Source organism: Labrus mixtus, chromosome 2 (assembly GCF_963584025.1).
Source record: "Labrus mixtus chromosome 2, fLabMix1.1, whole genome shotgun sequence".
Lineage (NCBI taxonomy): Eukaryota > Metazoa > Chordata > Actinopteri > Labriformes > Labridae > Labrus > Labrus mixtus.
This window is the reverse complement of record NC_083613.1, coordinates 15,053,477-15,073,730: the sequence shown is the minus strand read 5'-3', so window position 1 is coordinate 15,073,730 and position 20,254 is coordinate 15,053,477. Positions and strand designations below refer to the sequence as shown.

Here is a 20,254-nt window from a genome sequence, read left to right as displayed (position 1 = left end):
TGTTTTTATGCAGTGACGGGTGAATTTGCTCAGCTTACCAGTCACGGTGGCGGGTGATTTTAAAATATCATTCTGATTATCTTATGAGTTGGCCTTTGAGGACATGGCTGTAATGGAAACTACTACCAGCCTCAAAATAATAAACTAAAATAAACGTTTTTTCTGTTTATGACTAGACAAACAGCATGTCAGCGTTTTCTTAAATAGTTGAAACGTCTCCCTTCATAAAATAGCCGATTACTTGAATACAGTAAGCCTTGATTTGATTTTATACGTCATCATAACATGTTGCTGCCGATTAAAATAAAGTGGCAGGTGAAATAAATTAGTGACATATAGATTTTTGAACCCACTCGTCACAGTGGCAGGTAGGTGAAAAAGTTAATTTGCTTCCTTTTTGTGCATGTGTGAAAACAACACGAGATACAGATTCACCCCACAGGTGAAATCTGTGACTATCTGTTGGCTGAGAAAGAAATAGTTTTGTGCTGAATTAAAGATAATGGAATAAAAACACAGAACTGATGGTCCTGTTGGGTACAGCACAAATTGTCATGTTATCATTTATTGACGGAAAGAATAACCTTAAACTGAGAGATTCTTGTTGTTATGCTGGATTACAGTTACACATTAATCTCTCTGTGTCCTGCAGGAGAGTCCCGCTTCGGTCGGCTGGAGCAGCCTGTTGGTGATCAGTAACGTTCCCAACACGCCGTCCGGCTCCTCTGAGGTCCAGAAACTGGTACGACGCTTCGGCACCGTCATCAAGACACTGGTGCTCAACAGCATGGTAATGTCTGCTATTTCTGCAAAATCAAGACCGCATCATTCTTAACGTTCAGGTAAAAAAAAAAAGTCTTGCATGTTGCTAACATGATGTTGTATGTCCTTCTGCTCAGGTCATTTGTGAGATGGCGACTGCAGCCATGGCGCTCTCTGTCTACAAACGCTTCCAGACTTTTCCATGCATCATCCAGAACAACCCTCTGTTCTTCTCCCGCAAGCCCGACCCCAGAGCCAACACACAGTCCAAAGTCATCTCTGCATACCTGGATCCAACGGAGGTCAGTTTAATCTATTACTGTTGGTAACGTCCTGTCGCTTTATCTGTTGTGTTTGATTGGATACTGACGATCACTTCCTTGTCTGTCGTTGTAGGAAACATCTTCAAATGGCAAAGGCAGCAAAACGCCAACAGATGCAGAGGAAGGGAAGCCAGCAGCCAAAGAAGATTCTGGATCTTCAATGGAGGTGGTGGAAAAAGAAACAAATGGGAAAGAGGAAAAGATGAAGGGCACCGAGGAGATGGTTGTTGAAGATGAAGGTTTGGGAGAAAACGGGAATAAAGATGACAACAAAGAAGTCAAAAAAGACGAGCTCATGAATGCTGCTTCTGAGTCTTTGGATGCACCAGACCCAGACTTTAAGCAAAACGTGACAGAAACAGCTGTTGCCGTAACTGTAATGGAAACGGCAGAGGAAGACAAAGGTGTGGCTAAATCTGCAGCAGGAAATGAAAAAACTGCCGCTGCCGGTGAAGAGGCGAAGACATCGATCTCTGACGGGAAAGCAGCTTCCCAGGAGACACCTGTGGCAGAGCTGCCAAAGGTAAAATGTTCTTAAACAACCTCCCATCAGATTCTGAAGTTTTAAAATGCATTAAATCATAACAGTTTACAAATGATTATACTGTATGAAATACATATTTTTTTATAAATTGTTACAATTCTCCAACGTCCCAACTTGGTGCTCCTGATTGTAAAACAGTGCAACAGTCACAGGAAATAAACGTCACTCCCAACCTCCTATTGGCTCGAGGTGAATTTTCCAGAGAATATCCTGCTGCCTTCTCACGTCAGCCCACTTGGACTTGCTGCCGAAAAAAAAAAAAAACTAGGGGTCTGGCCGGAGAAACTCCGGGTGAAGTCAGAGTGAAAAATTTACAGGCAGTTATATCCATTACATGTATGCATAAACATCAATTACAGTCTTTTTGTGTAAAGAAACCCTTCAGAGAAAGAAACAAATTGATATTTAGTGAGTTCTTGACTTTTCACACTTTGATCCCTGTTTCACCAGGTATGTCAGGAGATGGGGAAGACGCTACAGGAGGAGTGCAAAACAAGCACGGCTGCAAAATCCAACAACACTACAGCTCCAACCAACAAAGAAGAAGGAGGGGCGCAACCGGAGAAAGAACAGGGTCAAAAAGCATCTGCAGCAGAGACTAAAGAGCCGGAGGCAAAGAAGAAGGAGAGGGAGGGGAATAAGGAGAGAGAGCTGAAAGAGAGGGAGAGGAGGGCCTTGGAGAAGGAGGAGAGGGCAAGAAAGGAGAGGGAGGAAAGAGCCAGGAAAGAGAGGGAGAGAAGGGAGGAGGAGAGGAGGGAAAGAGAGAGGAGGGAGAGGAGGCGGATGCATGGAGAAGGCTCCAGAGGATGGAGGTCATCCAGCAGGTCAGACGGATACAAGCAGAACTCTGAGAGGGATGAACAGAAAAATAACTCTGAAGCTACGACCAAAATGGTTAGAAAACAAGTGAAAAAGTAAAACTGTTGAATGAAATCTCTGTTTTATCCTCGTTAAATGTTTATTCCCCCACATTCAGGTGGAGAAGGAAGAGGAGGAGGACTTCGACGAGTTCCCCTTCAACTTCAGTGACTTTGTGACGGTGGATGAAGTGGGAGATGTGGCCGACCTTCCCGCCTCACCATCCTCTGATGTCCCCATGGAAACTAAAGATGGAGAGGAGCATGCTCCTGTATCGGTCCAAAAGGAAGACTCAGAGGTACAATTTTAGCTTCAACGCTGCTTTTTTTTTTTAGATTTATTTTTGGGCTTTTGTGCCTTTAATGGAGAGATAGGACAGTGGACAGAGACGGAAATCAGGGAGAGAGAGAGTGGGGATTGACATGCAGGAAAGGAGCCACAGGTTGGATTCGAACCTGGGCCGCCCGCGTTGAGGACTATAGCCTCCATACATGGGACGCGCGCACTAACCACTGCGCCACCAGCGCCTCAATGCTGCTCGTTTTTAAGTGTAAAACGGGGGATACACTTTCTTTTAACTATGCCTAGGCGTGCACATGTTGGCCGCACTGCGTCCTGTACTTCGTTTGCAGTGAAGGCAAGACGCAGTACCCACATGGACGGTAGGGGCACTGTAGAGGCAGAGGGGATGTGAAGGAGTGAACACAGAAGCAGGGACGACCTTGGTAGAAAGTTTTGGAGACAAGCTCCGAGATCCACATCTGTAACATGTCACAGTGTCACTACACAGCGACAAACATCTCAGTCAAAACAGCTGGGACAGATAAGTTCAATTCTAGAAGTCGACAGTGAAACAAGGCAACGTCAGAGTTTATCTCCACCTGCAGGGAGAAAGAAAGAGCTGAGAGTGGAGGGGTCTGTTGTCTCTTTTTCAGTTTTATGCAACGACTGGTTAAATGAAGGGGACGTGGTCACCGTTATGTCACTCACTGTTTTGTGATCAGTTTGACACTCTGGCCATTGCCATCGTATTTTTTGGAACCAGAAATGTCGACAACAGGATAGAATCACAATGCTATCTGTGCTCTATGATCACTACGTGTGTGATTGTGTCGCATAAAAACTCGGCTTCAGTTAGCACCAACTCTCCGCAGAAGCTTACTTTTTAAACTGTAACTCTGTGTGCCTGTTGGCCCAGGTGTTTTTTCCAACCTGGACTTGGTCTGCATTCAGGCTCTTTTGAATACTTGAGTGTCAAATTTATGCACACTACGTAATTCAAATTCATGCAAACAGTCCTGGTGCAGTAAAAAATGATATCTGCTGCCGAAACACATCTGGCGCTTTCAACCATCCGAGGGTGCTTTAGGTATTATATATATATATATATATATAAAGATTAAAGATTTTTTTGGGGCTTTTTGTGCCTTTATTGTAGAGATAGGATAATGGATAGAGTCAGAAATCAGGGAAATAAGTCATTTAAGGATACCTTTCCAATAGAAAAGGACAGCTGTCATTAAAAGTAACGCATGAACACCAAGATTCCATTAAGTCGTCGTGTCGGCTTGTCCCCAACCCCCCAACGCTGTAAACCTAGGGTGTATATATATGTTTTATTCCTGCAGGTTTAGAGGCTGCACAAGGGATATGATATGTGTGTATGTAACACATAAAAATAACCTTATCTTCCTGTAATCTGATTCCAGGAAACACCCACTGAGGTAACCATGGGAACAGGAACACCAGATGCACAAGTGACCCTTCTTAAGTCTGAGGCTGAATCAGAATCCACTCCTGTGAACGTGCCGGCAGACGGTTTGGTGTCAACAGACGAGTCGCCAGGTCCGATCCTCCTCGCTGCAGCATCACCACCACTGGATTCACAGTCTAGCATTTTATTTATATAATCTTGATTTCATTTTAAATTTAGTTTTATTTTCTTTTAATCCTTTTTTAGAAACCACACCGACGGCCTCTCTGGACTCTGCCACAAAGGTCGAGCCGCTCCTCGCTCCTGCAGACTCCTCCTCAAACAGTCCAGAGACAGAGGTGGGGGCAGTGAAGGCCGAGAAAGAGTGCGATAATGCTCTCAGTGACCGTCAGATTAAAGAGGAGCAGGAGGAGATGGTGGTGTCGAACAAAACAGAGGGCCAGGAGAAGATGCAGGAGGAAGAGGACAAACAGACCAGAGCTCCTGCTGCAGAGACGGGTATGCTTTATTTTTATTTTTTAGGTTTTTTATGCCTTAATTAAAGGGACAGTGTGTCAGGAATTGGGAGAGAGAGAGTTGAGAATGCAAGAAAGGTGCCACAGGTCGGACTTGAACCCGGGCCGCCCGCTTGAAGGACCATAGCCTATGCACAGGGGGGAATTCATTAACTGTTAGGCTAGTGGTTCCCAGATTTTGTTGTGTGGGAGGCAGATGTTCGGCTTTTTAACAGCTTTACTGAAACTAATTTGTATGAAAAATGAAAACAATTTTTTTTTTTTATTTGGCCAGTCCTTTAGTCAAAAATGTACATCCACATTATCAGTACATGCTTATTTAAAGATGTTTGTGTGTCTGACAGTAAAACAAGAGAAGTCTGAAGACCAAACGAACACAGAAGAGGAGAGCCCCAGGAAGAAATTAAAGACAGAATCTTCCTCCGACTCCCTCCCTCACTTTGACCCCAGTTGCCCAGTTGGTAAGACGTCTGTTTGTTTGTTTTTCGGTCAGCTTGTTTCAGTTCACAATCCTCTTTTTGATGGTGCTTAAACAGTCAAATGTGTGTGTGTCTGTGTGTGTGTCCCCACAGGTATGGAGTTCTTGGTCCCAAAAACAGGTTTCTTCTGTAAACTGTGTAACAGGTTCTTCAGCGGAACCAAAGAGGCTGAGATCAGCCACTGCAAAACCTTCAAACACTACGACAACCTTCAGGTAGGACACACTGACATATTTGTGTGTATACACTAGGGGTGACCGCATGTAGTCGAACACTCGACGATTTGGGGGTGATACATTTCAAATTTTCCATAGTTCTTAGCCTTCAAAAGAATTCCCTTTTCTTTCCCATTTTGTCAGACGAGGCGACAGTACTCTGGACTAATCATTTTTCCTTCTTCATTCAATTCAAGAACTTCTTACAGAGCAGGAAGACGGCCGACGACGCCAGCTGAGTGACGCTCTGAGACTGAATCGCCCATTCCTCTTTTGTATGGTCTCCTCATTTCTCTCTCCAAGGGTCCAGATTCTCACATTGATGTAGGATAGTTTCATGAAACGTCTGTTTGGAACTGAATTTTCTTTTAACGATTAAAAGAAACCATTAAAAACTGTAAAGTGGACACTTTGTTGCAAATAAACTTATTTAAAATGTCACTTCTCTACATCGTGTTTGAACGGACAAACGACAGGAGAGTTATTTTTCTGAACATCGGAATGGACTGTGTCTTGTGGAAACCATTTAACCATCTCCAAAACTACACAAACAGAAGCAGTGCATCACATCGTAACATCAAATCCTGCCGTTATTTTATTAACTTTTATTGTCAACAGGAACGTTATTTTCATCAAGTCATTCCTCAGTTTAGGGTTGACCAAGACCGGTCTCGGACCACTTTTTAAAGGTCTCGTCTCGGCCTTAGTTTCTGCAGACTGGATTAAATCAAGACCGGTCAAGACCTCCACTGAAAGGCTATTTTTACTCAGATTTGAAGGAAAACGCCTCTTTCTAAAACAAAAAACTTCAAAACATTCATAATTAGATTTTTATCCCTGTTACAGCCGCAATCCTCCTCCTCCTACCTCAGTTGCACGTCCAATAAAAGCCTTTTAGTAGCTAATGTAGAAGAAAAATGTTTTCACACATTCTCCAAACTCATGAAAAAAAAAAAATCCTGAAATGTTTCGCTGCATGTCTGAGCGCAATCTGCAGATGTTTCACCCCAATTTGTGAACACATCAGGACATATACAGGACAATTTACTCGCAAGCATGAAAAGGCGACGACGATGATATGACTGGTGAGCGACCCATGCAGTTTCCATGCACATGAAGCTGCTTCATCCTCTTCTGCTTGAAGGTGTGTTCTTAAACACTCATTTGTTGATTTACATGTAGCACTGATATAAAGGCACAAACTGTCATAGTGAAACGTTGGACTCTTGTGATATCCATCATTCTTCATATGTCATGTCCTACCTTCAGTCCCTTCCCACGTTCTCAAAGTTAAAAGTGTCCGGCTGTGGGGTGCACGTGTAAACAATTCTAGAGAAAAGGAACACAATCATATTGAGTAACACACAGCCTGTCGTTACAATTTTAGATGAGCTTATCTGCAGAAGTTTTAATTTATTTTACAGAACAGATTAAAAGTTAGTTAACCGGGTCTGACTCGGTTAAATTGGTTTACAGCAGGTTCCTGTTCGGCAGCACATAAATCAAAGATCACATCAGACAAAAGACACAACCAACCATCAGAGACTGAACGGCAACATGACAATCAGAGGTGGGGAATAACTGAAATGAACATTATATGAATTAAATCAGATCAAAAATCAAAATCAAGTTTTTCCGTTCGTCCGGCTGTGTTTATACGCCTGCTTGAAATGCATCAGCAAGGTTATGGGGTACTTCTCATGTCTCTTATTTTTAGTTTCTTATCTCCTCGATCCTCGTTTGAGCCGGAAGTCATTACATGCCGCCATGTTGAAGGATGTCTCAAGGGTGCATTCGAATTGTCCCTCCTATCTCCTTTCACTATCCACTTCACCTTAACCCCGGGGAAAACGTCATGAGGTTAAGGAAAGATGTTAGGAGAATTCATAAAGGACTTAGGGAAAGGCGATCTCGTTGCTCTTAAAATCCGACCACATTTCCACTAGGCCACGTCATTAAATGTGACGGGCCGGCAGAGGTTAATGACGTGGTCTGCCGTGTTGAAACTACAATGTTCAGAAAATGGACTACTACAAGATAATCTAAAAAACGTTCCCCTGTGCCTTCTTACCGGTGAAATAATCCTAATTACCACAAGGTTGGGATTGAAATAAAAGCAATATAGACTACTAGGCTACGAGTAACAAAAGTGAAACCATCAGCTTCCTGTCCACTCAGAAATCAACATCAACATAAATATGATTGTATGAAATTAATTGTTACATTTATGTAAGATATAACCTACACATAATATTTGAAGCATACAAATGTACAACTGCACAAAGCATTCTTAAGTGAATTAAATATGTTGAATAAAACATTATCTTGATAAAAATGTCTCTTATCTTTTTATCCCTTACATGATCTGTGTGACTTTACGATCGTCGTTCATTTCCGTGAACAGTCGGATGTGCGAGTCGCTTTAAATGTTGCGGCCGCAAGGAATTGTGGGGCGGCATATCTCATCTCCTTTCGTAAAGGATGGTCCAGTGTATCCTATGCTAAAGGAGGTTATAAAGGAAGCATTGACCCACCTTTCCTTAGCTTTTAGAGAATTCGAACGACTCTTATCATGGCCGCCACTTAAATGCTTCCGGGGTTAAGGTAAAGTGGATAGTGAAAGGAGATAGGAGGGACAATTCGAACGCACCCCAAGTCTCTTATTTCATCACAGAGGAAATAACTTAGAGGAGCTTTGATCGAGGAAACATGGGACCAGCCTTCCCGGGATACTTTTTACTGACAGGCCCGCCCCCTTATTGAATATCACTCATTGATTGGACGCTGCAGCGGATCGGACTCACAAGTGAGGGAAGCAAGGGAAGGAAAAATTGGATGCAATTTAAAGGGATACTTCACCCGTTGAAACATGAATCTGTATTGACATTGGGTCATATATGTAGTAGAAATGTGAAATACATTTTGAAGTTGGTGCCTTCTTGGCCGAGGAAAGGCAGAAAGTGTCTTTTTGGCTCATGGCTCGTGGATGAAAGACACCAAATCCCAGAATGCACAGCACCGCAGGCCACTCCCACTAAGGTCCTCTCATTCAGAATCAGAAATACTTTTTTAATCCCAGAGGGAAATTCGATCTTTACAGTTTCTCCAAAAAATACAGTAGCCTATAGCAGTAGAAATATAGTAATAAAAACATTTACAGACATATTTACTTCAACACATGAGGCCGTTTCCTCAACAGATTCCGAAATTTCTTCCAGAATTGATCTTGGAAATTCCTGGCAGAAAACAGACTCTATGTCTGTGTCCATAGGCAAACAGTGAGAGAACCGAAACTACCAGTCCGCCCCAGCTCGAGCCGGCCCGGACTCCTCGTCCTCACCGCCGCCGACAGGCAGGCATCATGTCTTGGCTGCTGAGCTGGCAGCGGCCGGCGGCGGCAATATAGCAATGGTTGGCTATTACTATATTGCGTTGTAGTTTCATCCTGCTAACCGCGATAGCTTCCAGTGACGCAAAAATCGTCATTTTGCGTCACTGGAAGCTCCTTTTCAGACTTAGAAATACAAAGATTTCCCATCTCAGGGGAAAATGAGGGCGGGATGCACGACCATTCAAAAATACTACCAGGTTTCTAATGATACAAAGCTCAATGCAAATGGGTGAAGTATCCCTTTAAGAGACATGAGAACGACCTCTGACCCGAGCTAATTTTTTGTAAGCAGGTACTGGGATGAAGGCTCGTGTGAGTGGTCTAGTGATGCGTTCCTGACTCGTGTTGGATCTAGGAACTATAGAGCAGTAAGTCCTGGAGACGAGATGATGTCATGGCATCACAGCGAGAAGAGTGAGGGAAGGTTTCCATAAATCTTATGAGCTCAAAACTTTTTTCACTTTCTTACACTATATTTTATACGGTACTTTATAGCTTTCTCTGAACCATTCATTGAGTCCGTCATGGCGGACGGTGTGTGCACAGAGACGCCTGCTCTTGGATTAAGTCGGCCACGTTTAAAACCTGTGATCTATGAGATGGTAGAGGCAAACTGATTGTAGAGGATGAGTTTCTGAACTTCCTCGCAGTCAAGATAAAGACTATGAGTCAAGATGAACTTGTCCTTATAGCCTCGAACACCTTCGATTCTAAGTGGATTGAATCATCAAGAAAGACATTGTTTGAACTGTGTCCTGACACCAAGCAACGTTGTGTAGCCGTTAAGGGTGACCAGAAAGACATCAATAGTGTTAAAAGTTGCTTAAAGGTGTTAAACGAGTGTGGAGAAAACATCCCAAGCTTTGTCTCACACTACCTGGATGAGCTACAGCCCGTGACATTTAACAATTTAGATGTGTCTAACTTGCTGAGTAAAATGGAGCGGCTACAAAGTGAGATCTCTGCGCTCCAAGCTGACATCGGCGTGGGTTTGTGTGACATTACTACAACCACTGAACGCAGAGTTGCAGCTATAGAGCGCAATTTGAAAACGGGGGATGGCGGAGCACAAAGCCGGGTTATGTCCAGTGACGCCGGGTACTCTAGCAAGCGCGCACTGGCTGGATCCTCTGCTTTGGATAATGCTCTGGTTAGTGCTGTAGCTGAGGTGGACTCTGGCTCCACCGATACAGGCGACTCAATCAGTGATGCCCCGGCTTCTGCAGCCTGCACGGAGCTAGACCCGAGCATACGTTCCGGTGGGTCGGCAATTACTAGGAGCGCAGGTGAGAGCCCTGGAGGAGCATTGCCAAAGTGGTTCGGACTAAGTTGGTGAGCGTTTTTGCAACAAAATTCACTCCAGATCTTGACACAAAGACACTGTCAGGCTATCTGAAACATGAGCTTGACCGTGATGTTTTTTGTCAACGTATTGACACTGCGAGCAACAGATAGGCTACAGCTCATTTAAAGTGTGTGCTGAATGCAATGACGTTATGGAGATGTACAGCCCTGAGCTTTGGCCTGAAGGCTCGGTTGTGCGGCGTTATTACGAGCCACGTAAGACAAGTGTCCAAGGGGCAAGCACAGCTTCTATATTTGGTGCAATTTCGCCAATAGGTGCCTCCGCTGCACTGAACTCTTAACTCAGTTATGCGTGTTGCTTCTTAGAATTGTCGAGGTCTGCGTGTTGGAAACAGCGCAGGTGATAGAGCCCGACGAATAGTAATAGACAACTTGCTGCAAAACTGTGACATTCTACCTTTACAGGAAACGTTCTTAAGCAAACAGGATTTGGGAAAGCTGAACACTTTTAATGACAGTTTCCTTGGGGCTGGTGAATCGACTACTGATCTGACTTTGGGACTGGTGAGAGGACGAATAGCAGGGGGAGTGGCCATACTGTGGCGCAAGACGCTGGACTCTGTGATAAAAGTAATCAGAACTGAAGTAGATTGGTGCATTGCTGTGCAGTTAAATATAGGAAATAAAGAGTTTATTATTATTAATGTATATACACCTTTTGAGTGTCAAGACATTGTACATTGTTGGTGATATGAATGCTGACATCTCAGATAAAAGTTTGCTATTTGCTTGATATATGATACAATTCTGTGAAGATAACAATTTGATATTGTCCAGCTAATTGCTGTTACCTGCAAGTAGCTATTCCTACATAAGTGAAGCCTGGCACACTACTTCTCGGCTTGACCATTGCATCTCCACTGCAGATGCCAATTCTATTCTGCAGTCAATGAGTATCCTGTATGAGACATCTCTAGCTGATTATGTACCATTTGTTATGATTCTTAATGTTGATAGTCTCCCTGAGCTGACCACTAAGGTTAAAGGGGCCTGCGGGGCTAAATTGCATTGGCCCAAACTCACAAATGAGGATTTATTGTCATATTATGGGAAAACTGATTTTCTCTTGAGTGATCTATATTTACCCAAAGATGCTAGCATGTGTTCAAGTGTAAACTGTAATGATATATCTCATGGGAAATCCCTCTGTTACTTGTATGATGGAATTATAGGAGCTATGCATGAGGCCAGTAGATCATACCTTACTTGCTCTAAGAAGGCATTCAACATCAAACTAGGCTGGAATAAACATGTGGCTATACATCACGAAGCAAAGGAGGCTTTCAAGGCTTGGAATCAGGCAGGTCGACCCAGACAGCCTGTAATTTATCACAAAAAGCTCACTATTGCTAGATTTAAATATGCTGTCCATTTTGTGTGTAAAAATGAGCAGGTAATGAGAGCAGACTCATTGGCTGAAAAACTGCTCTGTAACAAAGTCATGGATTTTTGGAGAGACGTAAGAGCTCTAAATAAGGGAGCAGCTGGGTTATATATTATATATGATATATTGGTACCACAGATAACCAGGTACTGATCTTTGTATTTATGCCTTGAAAGAAGCTGTTGAGGTATATAGGAGGAACAAGTCCTCCGTCCTGATAGGATTTGTTGATGCCTCTAAGGCCTTTGATCGTGTCAATCATCGAAAGTTGTTTATGAAACTAAGTGAAAAGGGGGTCCCTGATTATATATATTAAGGCTTCTGGCGTACTGGTATGCCAACCAGAAAATGCAAGTCAAATGGGGAGATAAAATGTCCTCCCCCTTTGGAGTGATTAATAGTGTGCGACACGGGGGGCTGCTTTCTCCTGCACTCTTTAACGTGTACATGGATGATCCATCTAAACAACTGAATGGTTGCAAAACTGGTTGTGTGTTGGGTAACAGTATAATCAATCACCTCATGTATGCTGATTATTTGGCATTTTTTTCCCCTAGCAGCGCTGGGTTTCAGCAGCTGCTTAATATATGTTCTGATTATGGTCTAACATATGATGTGCAATATAATGCTACTAATAATAATAATAATAATGCTATAAAGAGTACTGTGTCTTTGTCACCGGTGGTATTACATAATTGCTCTTTAGATTTATTCTAGGTTTTAAATGACCATATGACTATCTCACCTGCCGTGATTGAAAGTGTATTTAAATCTCACGCAGAGGTCCCTTCCTAAACAAATGCTGTTTTGATTTGTCAGATTTGTGTATTTTGGAGCCATAATTTGGCTCCAACATTTAAATGCACGCCATGTTATGTGATCTGTCTACACAATGTGGGATTGTTGAATATGCTCGTGGTGCTGCAGGTGTGCAAAATGAAAGACCACACGCTCAACATGGATCTGAACAGACGGAGACAGGGGAGAGGTGAGGGGGAATATTTTCTCTGCAGGTAACAGACTTATCACCTTCTCTTCCTCCGACCGAAAGAGTAGGACACCTACATTTAAGAAGAGATTAAACTATCGGTACGGAAAGAGAAGTTCAGGTAAAATATTTCCTGCATTCTGAGACAATTTGAGTCTTTTTTAAAAAAAATAGTAGTTTATGTGAATGTACGTTGTGGTTACGCCGATTTCAGCTGAAATGACAGAATCAACGTTGACCTCGCAACATAACGTCACGATGAACGCCACTCAGAGCAACTCCACTTTCTGTTCAGCCTATTCGCTTCTTTTCATCTCAGCCAGGACGATCCCCTGCTACTTCAACGTCGTCTTCAGTCTGCCCGTCAATGGCTTCATCGTGTGGCTGATTGCGTTCGGAGTGGTCGGGACCGTGGCCACCGAGTTCTTCACTTTGAACTTGGCAGTGAATGAAATTCTCGTCTGTCTGAGCTGTCTGTTCAACGTGCTGGCCGTGAATACGAATCTGTTGCAGATAATACATGTACTACTCTTGGACGTTTTCCTCACAATTATCCGGCCGCTGTTTCAGACTTTGATCTGTCTGGAGCGCTACCTGGCCGTCTGTCAGCCTGTATTTTTCCTGTGGTGTAAACCTCTCAGGTACAGGGTTGCCTTATTCAGCGTGATCTGGATGCTGTCTATAATCTGTTACCTACATATCATTTTTCACACTCAATCACAAATGACTCACTTCAGCTTCGTATTCTTTTACCTCTTCATATTTTTGCTGATGTTTTTCTGCTTTGTGTCGGTGCTCAGGGCTCTGAGACAGCCGAGCAACGGTGCGAGGCAGACGGAGAGCGGTGTGGGGAACGGCATGAAGAAAAAAGCTTTTAACATCACACTCATCAACATGGCAATTCTTACCAGCTATATTCCCTTTTTTGCAACTTCCAAAGACTGGATCAATTATGACCAGGGGCAATGTTTTTTGTCTGTGTCTCTCCTGTCGGTGTTGTCCTTTTTGACTGGCAGCATTCACCCTCTCCTCTACCTGAAAAGACTGAAGAAACTCCCCTGCATTCAAGAGAAGTGAAGCTCACTTCTCAGCTGCTCTCTCTCTCTGAACGGATCATTATCGCGATTTGAGGTTTCCCAATAAACACATCGCCAAGGAAGGAATTTATTGCAATGAATAAGAAAATGTATCTATCGCGAACTGGCTCTTGCATGTCCAGACTTTTTGGACTTGGGTGGCTCAAGGGCACTGACTGAAGTCTGCGCACATAGCTGAATGAAGAGCATTTATTTACCCCTCCTGTCTGCACTAATGTCATCGACTACAAGATGGTGACATAAACATCTTCTTAGTTTAATTCTTCAAGGACTCAAAACCATATCTAAATATGGAGAATTTAAATATTGCAAACAAACATCTGCACACTGAGTCTCACCTCTGGCAAGGCAAATAGACAATAATAGTCAGGGATTTTGGGGTGGCTAATAAGGTTTGAAGGGGGTCCATGCCAACCTTTGAACACCCCTGCAAACAAGCACTGCTTTCTCATTTAGCTTGTGTACATTTTACACGCTCTCTCACCGTTTCCATGCAGTCAGATTCAACTAAAGTCAGTTATCAGCTCCCCTCAGAGTAATTATCGCAAATTTTGTGGTAAAAGAAAAGCTTATTTTGTTTTAAATTAGGGAAAATTTGCTAAAGCTAATACGGATATATTCATATCATTTTCACAATATTGAAAAAATAGCATTGTGCATCACATTTTTAGATAAAGATAAAATAGACGTAAAGTTCAAAATGATTAAACAATATTTAAATATTTATTGTCCATATTAAAGTAAACTCACTGCATCTGTTTGAAATTAACTCTATATTTTCACATCACAAAATCACAGAAGGAAAGAAAATATATCACAATGTCACTTTTCCGCCAATATTATTCAGCCCTAGTACCGGAGCAAGTTTTGACCAAATGCTGTTGATTGTTTTGTAAATTATATATATTTATTGTATTACAGCTTAACAGCTTTTCAGCACATTTTATGAGAAAATTATTTTTCTTATTCTTGGCAGGACTTTGAAGCAATTCTTAATTTCAATGTTTGGTTATCTTTACAAGCCCTCAGGGTTTCTTTACCTGTGAATATTTTTCTGTGATATAGTGTATTTTTCTTTGCCGTGTTTCCCAACAAAATAAAGATTGATAGTGTTGAATCTTCCTTGTGTCAAATGGGCCATCCTTTAAATACATGGACTCAGTATGGATGTCAAGGAATCGCATTTTAGGATATTAAAGGTCACGTTTAAAAAAAAAAAAAAATTGATAAGTACAATATTTAAAAAGATAGCTTAATTTGTCCAAAATGTCTGATGGATTTTGGGAGCTCACTTTTGTGCACTCCCAAAGGGCACAAAATTGTGCACTTTACATATATTTTTTTCCATGCCATTACAGCACTGTAATGTTTATTACAATTTTGCTGCAAATTCAGCTCAGGCACAAATGTGCACTTTTGATCATACTGTACTTTAATGTTTTATTCTTAGTTTATTAAAGAATAATGCAATGATAAAATACATTTTTGAATCAGTTTGTTCTAAACCAATACAAACAACGCACACATAATTATTTAACAAATAATATAAGGTACTGTGATGATCTGGGTATTTCTGTCATCTGTATGTATTATTAAATCGATATCGAAGCATTTTGATCGATATCGAATCGATATCGAATCGTGACCCAAAGAATTTAAATTGAATTGAATTGTGAGGATGTGGACAATACACAGCTCTAATACTTTTCCTCCATCATGGTTCAAAAAGTTGAAGATAAGAAGATGAATGATTGTTACAACATGACGGGATGTTAAAGAGGACGAGGAGAGTTTAAGGCAGAGTAGGGACAAGTGAGACATTAGTCAAATAAAGGCTGCATGCAAAGTATTGTGGATTCATTTCCTTACATGTTTCTAACAGAACCAGATGCAAGCGAGTGTTCACAGGAGAGACACCGTGACCACAGCACATCAGTGTAAGTGATTTCTATTTTTATTCCAACACAGCGATAAACAATGATTCATGTTTGTTGTCATTTCTTGTTGTTCTTTTTAATTCTCGTTTTTATTATCAATATTGTTGTAGTATTATTCTGCATATTCCTTGGAGTGTTCGTGTGAACTAAGAGGATATTTTCATTTTAAATTAAATGGCAGTCCCCAACACATAATAGTGAGGGAATATTACATCTGAGAATAAATTCCTTACCAAGAAATGTCCTCACCAATGTGTTCATAAAGGTGAACCATAACACAAAGATTTAAAATTAACTCCTGTGATCTATTTGTATGTATTTTTAAAGTAATGGATAAAATATGCAATTTTAAATAATTTAAAGCGACTCGCAGCCCCCCTCTCTGTCCCGACCCTCACTTTGGGAGCCACTGATGTAGAATCTGGAGTAGCCTCAGACCTGGACCCCTGTGACATTTGACACTGTGGGGCAGTATTATTAATGAATTTTGTGCTAAACAAATATTTTCAATGGATTCTGAATCCTAAAAAAACCCCCTACTTTGACCCCTCATAAGCTACCTAAGGCAGTTCAACAATAAGGGTCTGGGTACCCCAACGTTGAGCAGCTCTCACAGATTTTCCTACAGGAGCTGAATTTAAAGAGGACATATTATCCCCCTTCTCCACCTTTTCAAACAGTCCCCTGTGGTCTAAATGAAACATCTGTGCTGTGCTTTGGTCAGAATATAACATGAATCAAGCACCAGAGGAGGTTTGTGACCCTGTATAAACCAGCTCTCTCAGAACGCTCCGTTTTGGTGTGTGTGTCTCTTTAAATGCAATGAGCCCCCCCTGAGTTTTCCTGGTAGACATCGCTCCTTTGATAGCGAGAATAAAAATGGCCGACCTGCACAAAAGTTTTGTTCTAGGCTGGGGGTGGAGTCCATGGGTGGAGATAGCAGGGGAGGGGAGTTTTTTTTTTTTTTTTTACCAAAATCCCACTGTGACATCACAAGGAGAGCAAATTTGAAACAGAGCATTTTTCTCTGTGTTGTAAGACTTATGCAGACCACAAACAAAGGACTGGATGTGTTTATTTCACATGTTGTGGGTCAGTAGACACTCAGGTTACCTAAATATTTGTTCAAAAACACTGTAGAAGTGGATTTTTTTATAATACGTCCCTTTTAAATTGTTTTATATATGTGTTATAAGACTCCTTTATGATGACATTTCTATAAAGGAAAGGAATTTACTCCAAGATTAGCCAAATATCTGATCAACTTTCCTGACTATAATAAAACAAACTGAAATATTGTCATTAAATATCAGCAGCAGATTCAAACATGAGATAATCAGATGAATTTCAGCCGGTCTACCTGACTGCTCTAATCCATTATATCTTACATAGCATATACTGTATATGTGGACATTTCTGTAATTTAACACAAGTTAGTTAATAGTTTTCAGACATTTAGTCTCTCCTTTTTGTGTTAAAATAATTGAAAATAACCTGGAAATAATTAAAATCTACAAAAAATAATGAAGTGTGTTACATTCTGATATTTTTTTTTGTTTATTTAGGGAACTCTTATTCTGAAAAAGAAAAATGGCCAACAACTCCACAGTGAGTTTTTCCCCTTTGCTGCAGATGTATTTCTTCATAAGCTCGGTGGACAACTTGATCAGCATCCCAGTAAACAGCTGGGCGCTGTGGCTGATCGTCTCCGGGAAGAAGAGTCTCTTCGAAACAGAGTTTTTGACTCTCAACCTGGCTTTCATGGAAATTGCGTCTTCCTTGTGTTTCTTTCTGTCGTTTCTGAGTATTCTTCTAAAGGTTACAGCTCTTAACCCTCTGAAAAACTTTTATCACGGTAGTGCCTCTGTGGGGAGAGCCCTGTTCCAGTGCCACATCTGTGTGGATCGCTACCTGGCAGTTGTCCATCCTGTGTTCTTCATCAGGTAACTCAGCCTTCAAAGAAAGATCCTCACTGAATCAGAAAACATCAATGAAAGTTCACTGATAAACACAGGGGTCTGACATGTGAGTGCAAACCATTGAATATGGACAGGGTGTCTCCATCTCTTTCCGTCCAGCCACTGACAGTCCCCAACTGATTTAACCCGTGGTTTTATTAACAAAAGCAAAGTCAAAGTCTTTTCGGGGGCTTTTTATGCATTTATTTAGAGATAGGACAGTGGATAGCGTCCAACATCGGGGAGAGAGAGAGAGAGAGAGAGAGTGAATGACATGCGGGAAACGAGCCACAGGTTGGATTCGAACCCGGGTTACCCGCCTGGAGGACCACAGCCTCCATTCATGGGGCATGCACACTAACCTACCGGTGTCCCCCTCTGTTCTAGTGTTTAACTCATTCATAGGGTTGTAGCTAGCTTGCACAAGTATTCTCTGAATGTTGACTTAAAATGCATCCTAGAATGTATTTTTCATTTATGGCCTATGACATCCTCCTGCCTGCTGTTTGCTTGATTATATATATCCGGTTTGGTTTAGACTGTAAAAGAACGAATCACCCTTTTTTCAGATAAATAAAGTCTCACTCTGGATAAAGGCTGATATCAGGATTTGTTAGCGCAGCAATGACATGAAAAGGCGCATTCAGAGAAGCATTAATCAAATATTTATTGAACACATCTGTTTGAGTGAAAAATCTTGTTTGAAAAGTAAAAAAACAACAACGTGTGTTTTCTCCTTCTCTTTCAGGTACAAAAACATCAGGTACAGGGGGGCCTGCCTTGCTGCTTTGTGGCTGGTTGTTGTGCGTAAGTTGTGAGAAAATATCGAATTATCATATATACATTTTAATACCTCACAGTATATGAAACATCCTAACATTTGAACTGTTTTATTTTGCTTATATATAGATGCTGGACTGTCCAACGGCTTCTTTCCGATGAAAACCTTTGTAGTTTTCATGGGTGCAGGTATTCTTTTGGCCCCTGCCTTGGCCATCGAGGCTTTCTGCAGCCTGTCCATCCTCAGGATCCTCAGAAGGCCGCGCCCAGGAGACAGTGAAGCCAATAAGAAAAAGGAGGGGAACAAGCAGAAAATGAGAGCCATCAAGATCATCTGGCTATCACTTTTTATGCTTATTTTCAATGTGCTTCCATTCATTGCACTTTCATACTCCAGTCATGGTTTAGTTGCGGATAGGCTCGCAATAGCTTTCACAATATCCAGTGTTGGGAGTTCGTTCCAGGGAATTTTATTCCTCAGCAGGTCTTGGCAGCTGCCATGTAAGGGATAAAGCTGAAGGCAAACATCAACAAAAAAATTAATCTCGCTCTGTCAATGTGGTGTGTTAGAATACAATAGACCTAGAGTAAGGTTACAGACAGAGGCTGTAAGAGGAAAGGGGAAAATAGTGATCTATTTTTTAAGTCTTACCAACATTTACTCTCCTGTGTTTGTGAATTAAGAGCAGATGTCAAAAAAGATTTCCCAACGATACATCGGACATGTCGCTATAGGAGCTGGGGTCCGAACCCCCAACCTCCCAAGGACTCAACCAACTGAGCCACCCCCAACCACTGTGTGCTGCATTATTTATGAGTCAAAGGAGCAATTTGTGAAGCTACCGTGCGTTCATATCAAAAGCAAAGCGACATGATGCAACATAAAAATCTTAATTTCTCGTGTCATTACACCCCAGAAAGAAGCACCAATTCATCTGTTTCTGGTGAGTCTCAGTTGAGCTGTAAATAGTAAGTTACACAAAGGCGTCACTCTGGATTACTTCAGTGAATTGAACTTGGAAAAAAAAGGTGTTCATCCATCTAACATGACTCACAGGGATACTTCACCCAGTGGTTGAAAATATGAGGAACTAGCGTTGTAGTTTCACCCCGCTAACCGCAACAGCTGCCGATGACGCAAAATTACGTTTTTTGCGTCATCGGAGGCTCCTTTTGCAGACAAGAAATACAAAGAGTTCCCGTCTCAGGGGAAAATGAGGGCGGGATGCACGACCATTCAAAAATACTACCAGGTTTCTAATGATACAAAGCTTAATGCAAATGGTTTAAGTATCCCTTTAAGTTTGCTGAAAAAACAGCATCATGATGCAGATTTCTTAAAAAAACAAAAAAAAACAAATTACTTTTGTGTAGATACAGTATAAAGGTCTGCCGATGGGAACCAGGATGTCATAACAGCTGATTACTTTCCACGTCTTTGCCTGTTCCTTTGCATGAAAGTGTTGGGGAACCAGCATCCTGTAGCCGGTTCACTACAGACTTGAATAGGTCAGAGTTTTGATGCTGTCTATAAAGTTGCAATAATATAAAATTCTTTAATTACTCTTCATCGCTCCAGAAGTAAGGCTGTCATTGCCATCACCATGTTTGTTTTGCTAGATCGTCACTTGGCTTAGGCGGGCGCAGACAGTGGGAAGCTGTCAGAAACCAATGTAAGGCATATACATGCCATATACCACCCACACCACTGATACTAAAAATCCTAGTATTCCCCGCACCTGCTAGCGCACCAATCAAGACCTGCAATCACCACCACCCCCCCCCCTTCCCACTGCTGTCTGTGTGACATAACGAGGCATCTAAGCAAACCTCCAACTTCAGGGAATTGATTGTGTGATCACTCCTGTGTACTCCTCACACACTTCTCTCTCCTTGCAGCAGCTGCAGATTGAGCACATCTGTGGCAAATCAACAATCAGGGCC

The 20,254-nt window shown here is 41.8% G+C and overlaps 1 protein-coding gene across 1 annotated transcript in view; it reads left to right on the top strand.

Moving 5' to 3' along the window:
- Positions 1-5,851, top strand: part of LOC132985779 (zinc finger protein 638-like) — a 33,588-nt gene extending 27,737 nt beyond the window's left edge. Inside the window, exons 15-24 of the mRNA XM_061052921.1 lie at positions 653-790; positions 900-1,064; positions 1,159-1,608; positions 2,080-2,523; positions 2,606-2,785; positions 4,197-4,332; positions 4,448-4,699; positions 5,061-5,177; positions 5,289-5,410; positions 5,608-5,851. Coding sequence (XP_060908904.1) covers positions 653-790; positions 900-1,064; positions 1,159-1,608; positions 2,080-2,523; positions 2,606-2,785; positions 4,197-4,332; positions 4,448-4,699; positions 5,061-5,177; positions 5,289-5,410; positions 5,608-5,649 — 2,046 coding nt within the window. The 3' untranslated portion in view covers positions 5,650-5,851. The remainder of the gene's footprint in view (positions 1-652; positions 791-899; positions 1,065-1,158; positions 1,609-2,079; positions 2,524-2,605; positions 2,786-4,196; positions 4,333-4,447; positions 4,700-5,060; positions 5,178-5,288; positions 5,411-5,607) is intronic.
- The last annotated feature ends 14,403 nt before the right edge of the window (positions 5,852-20,254 follow it).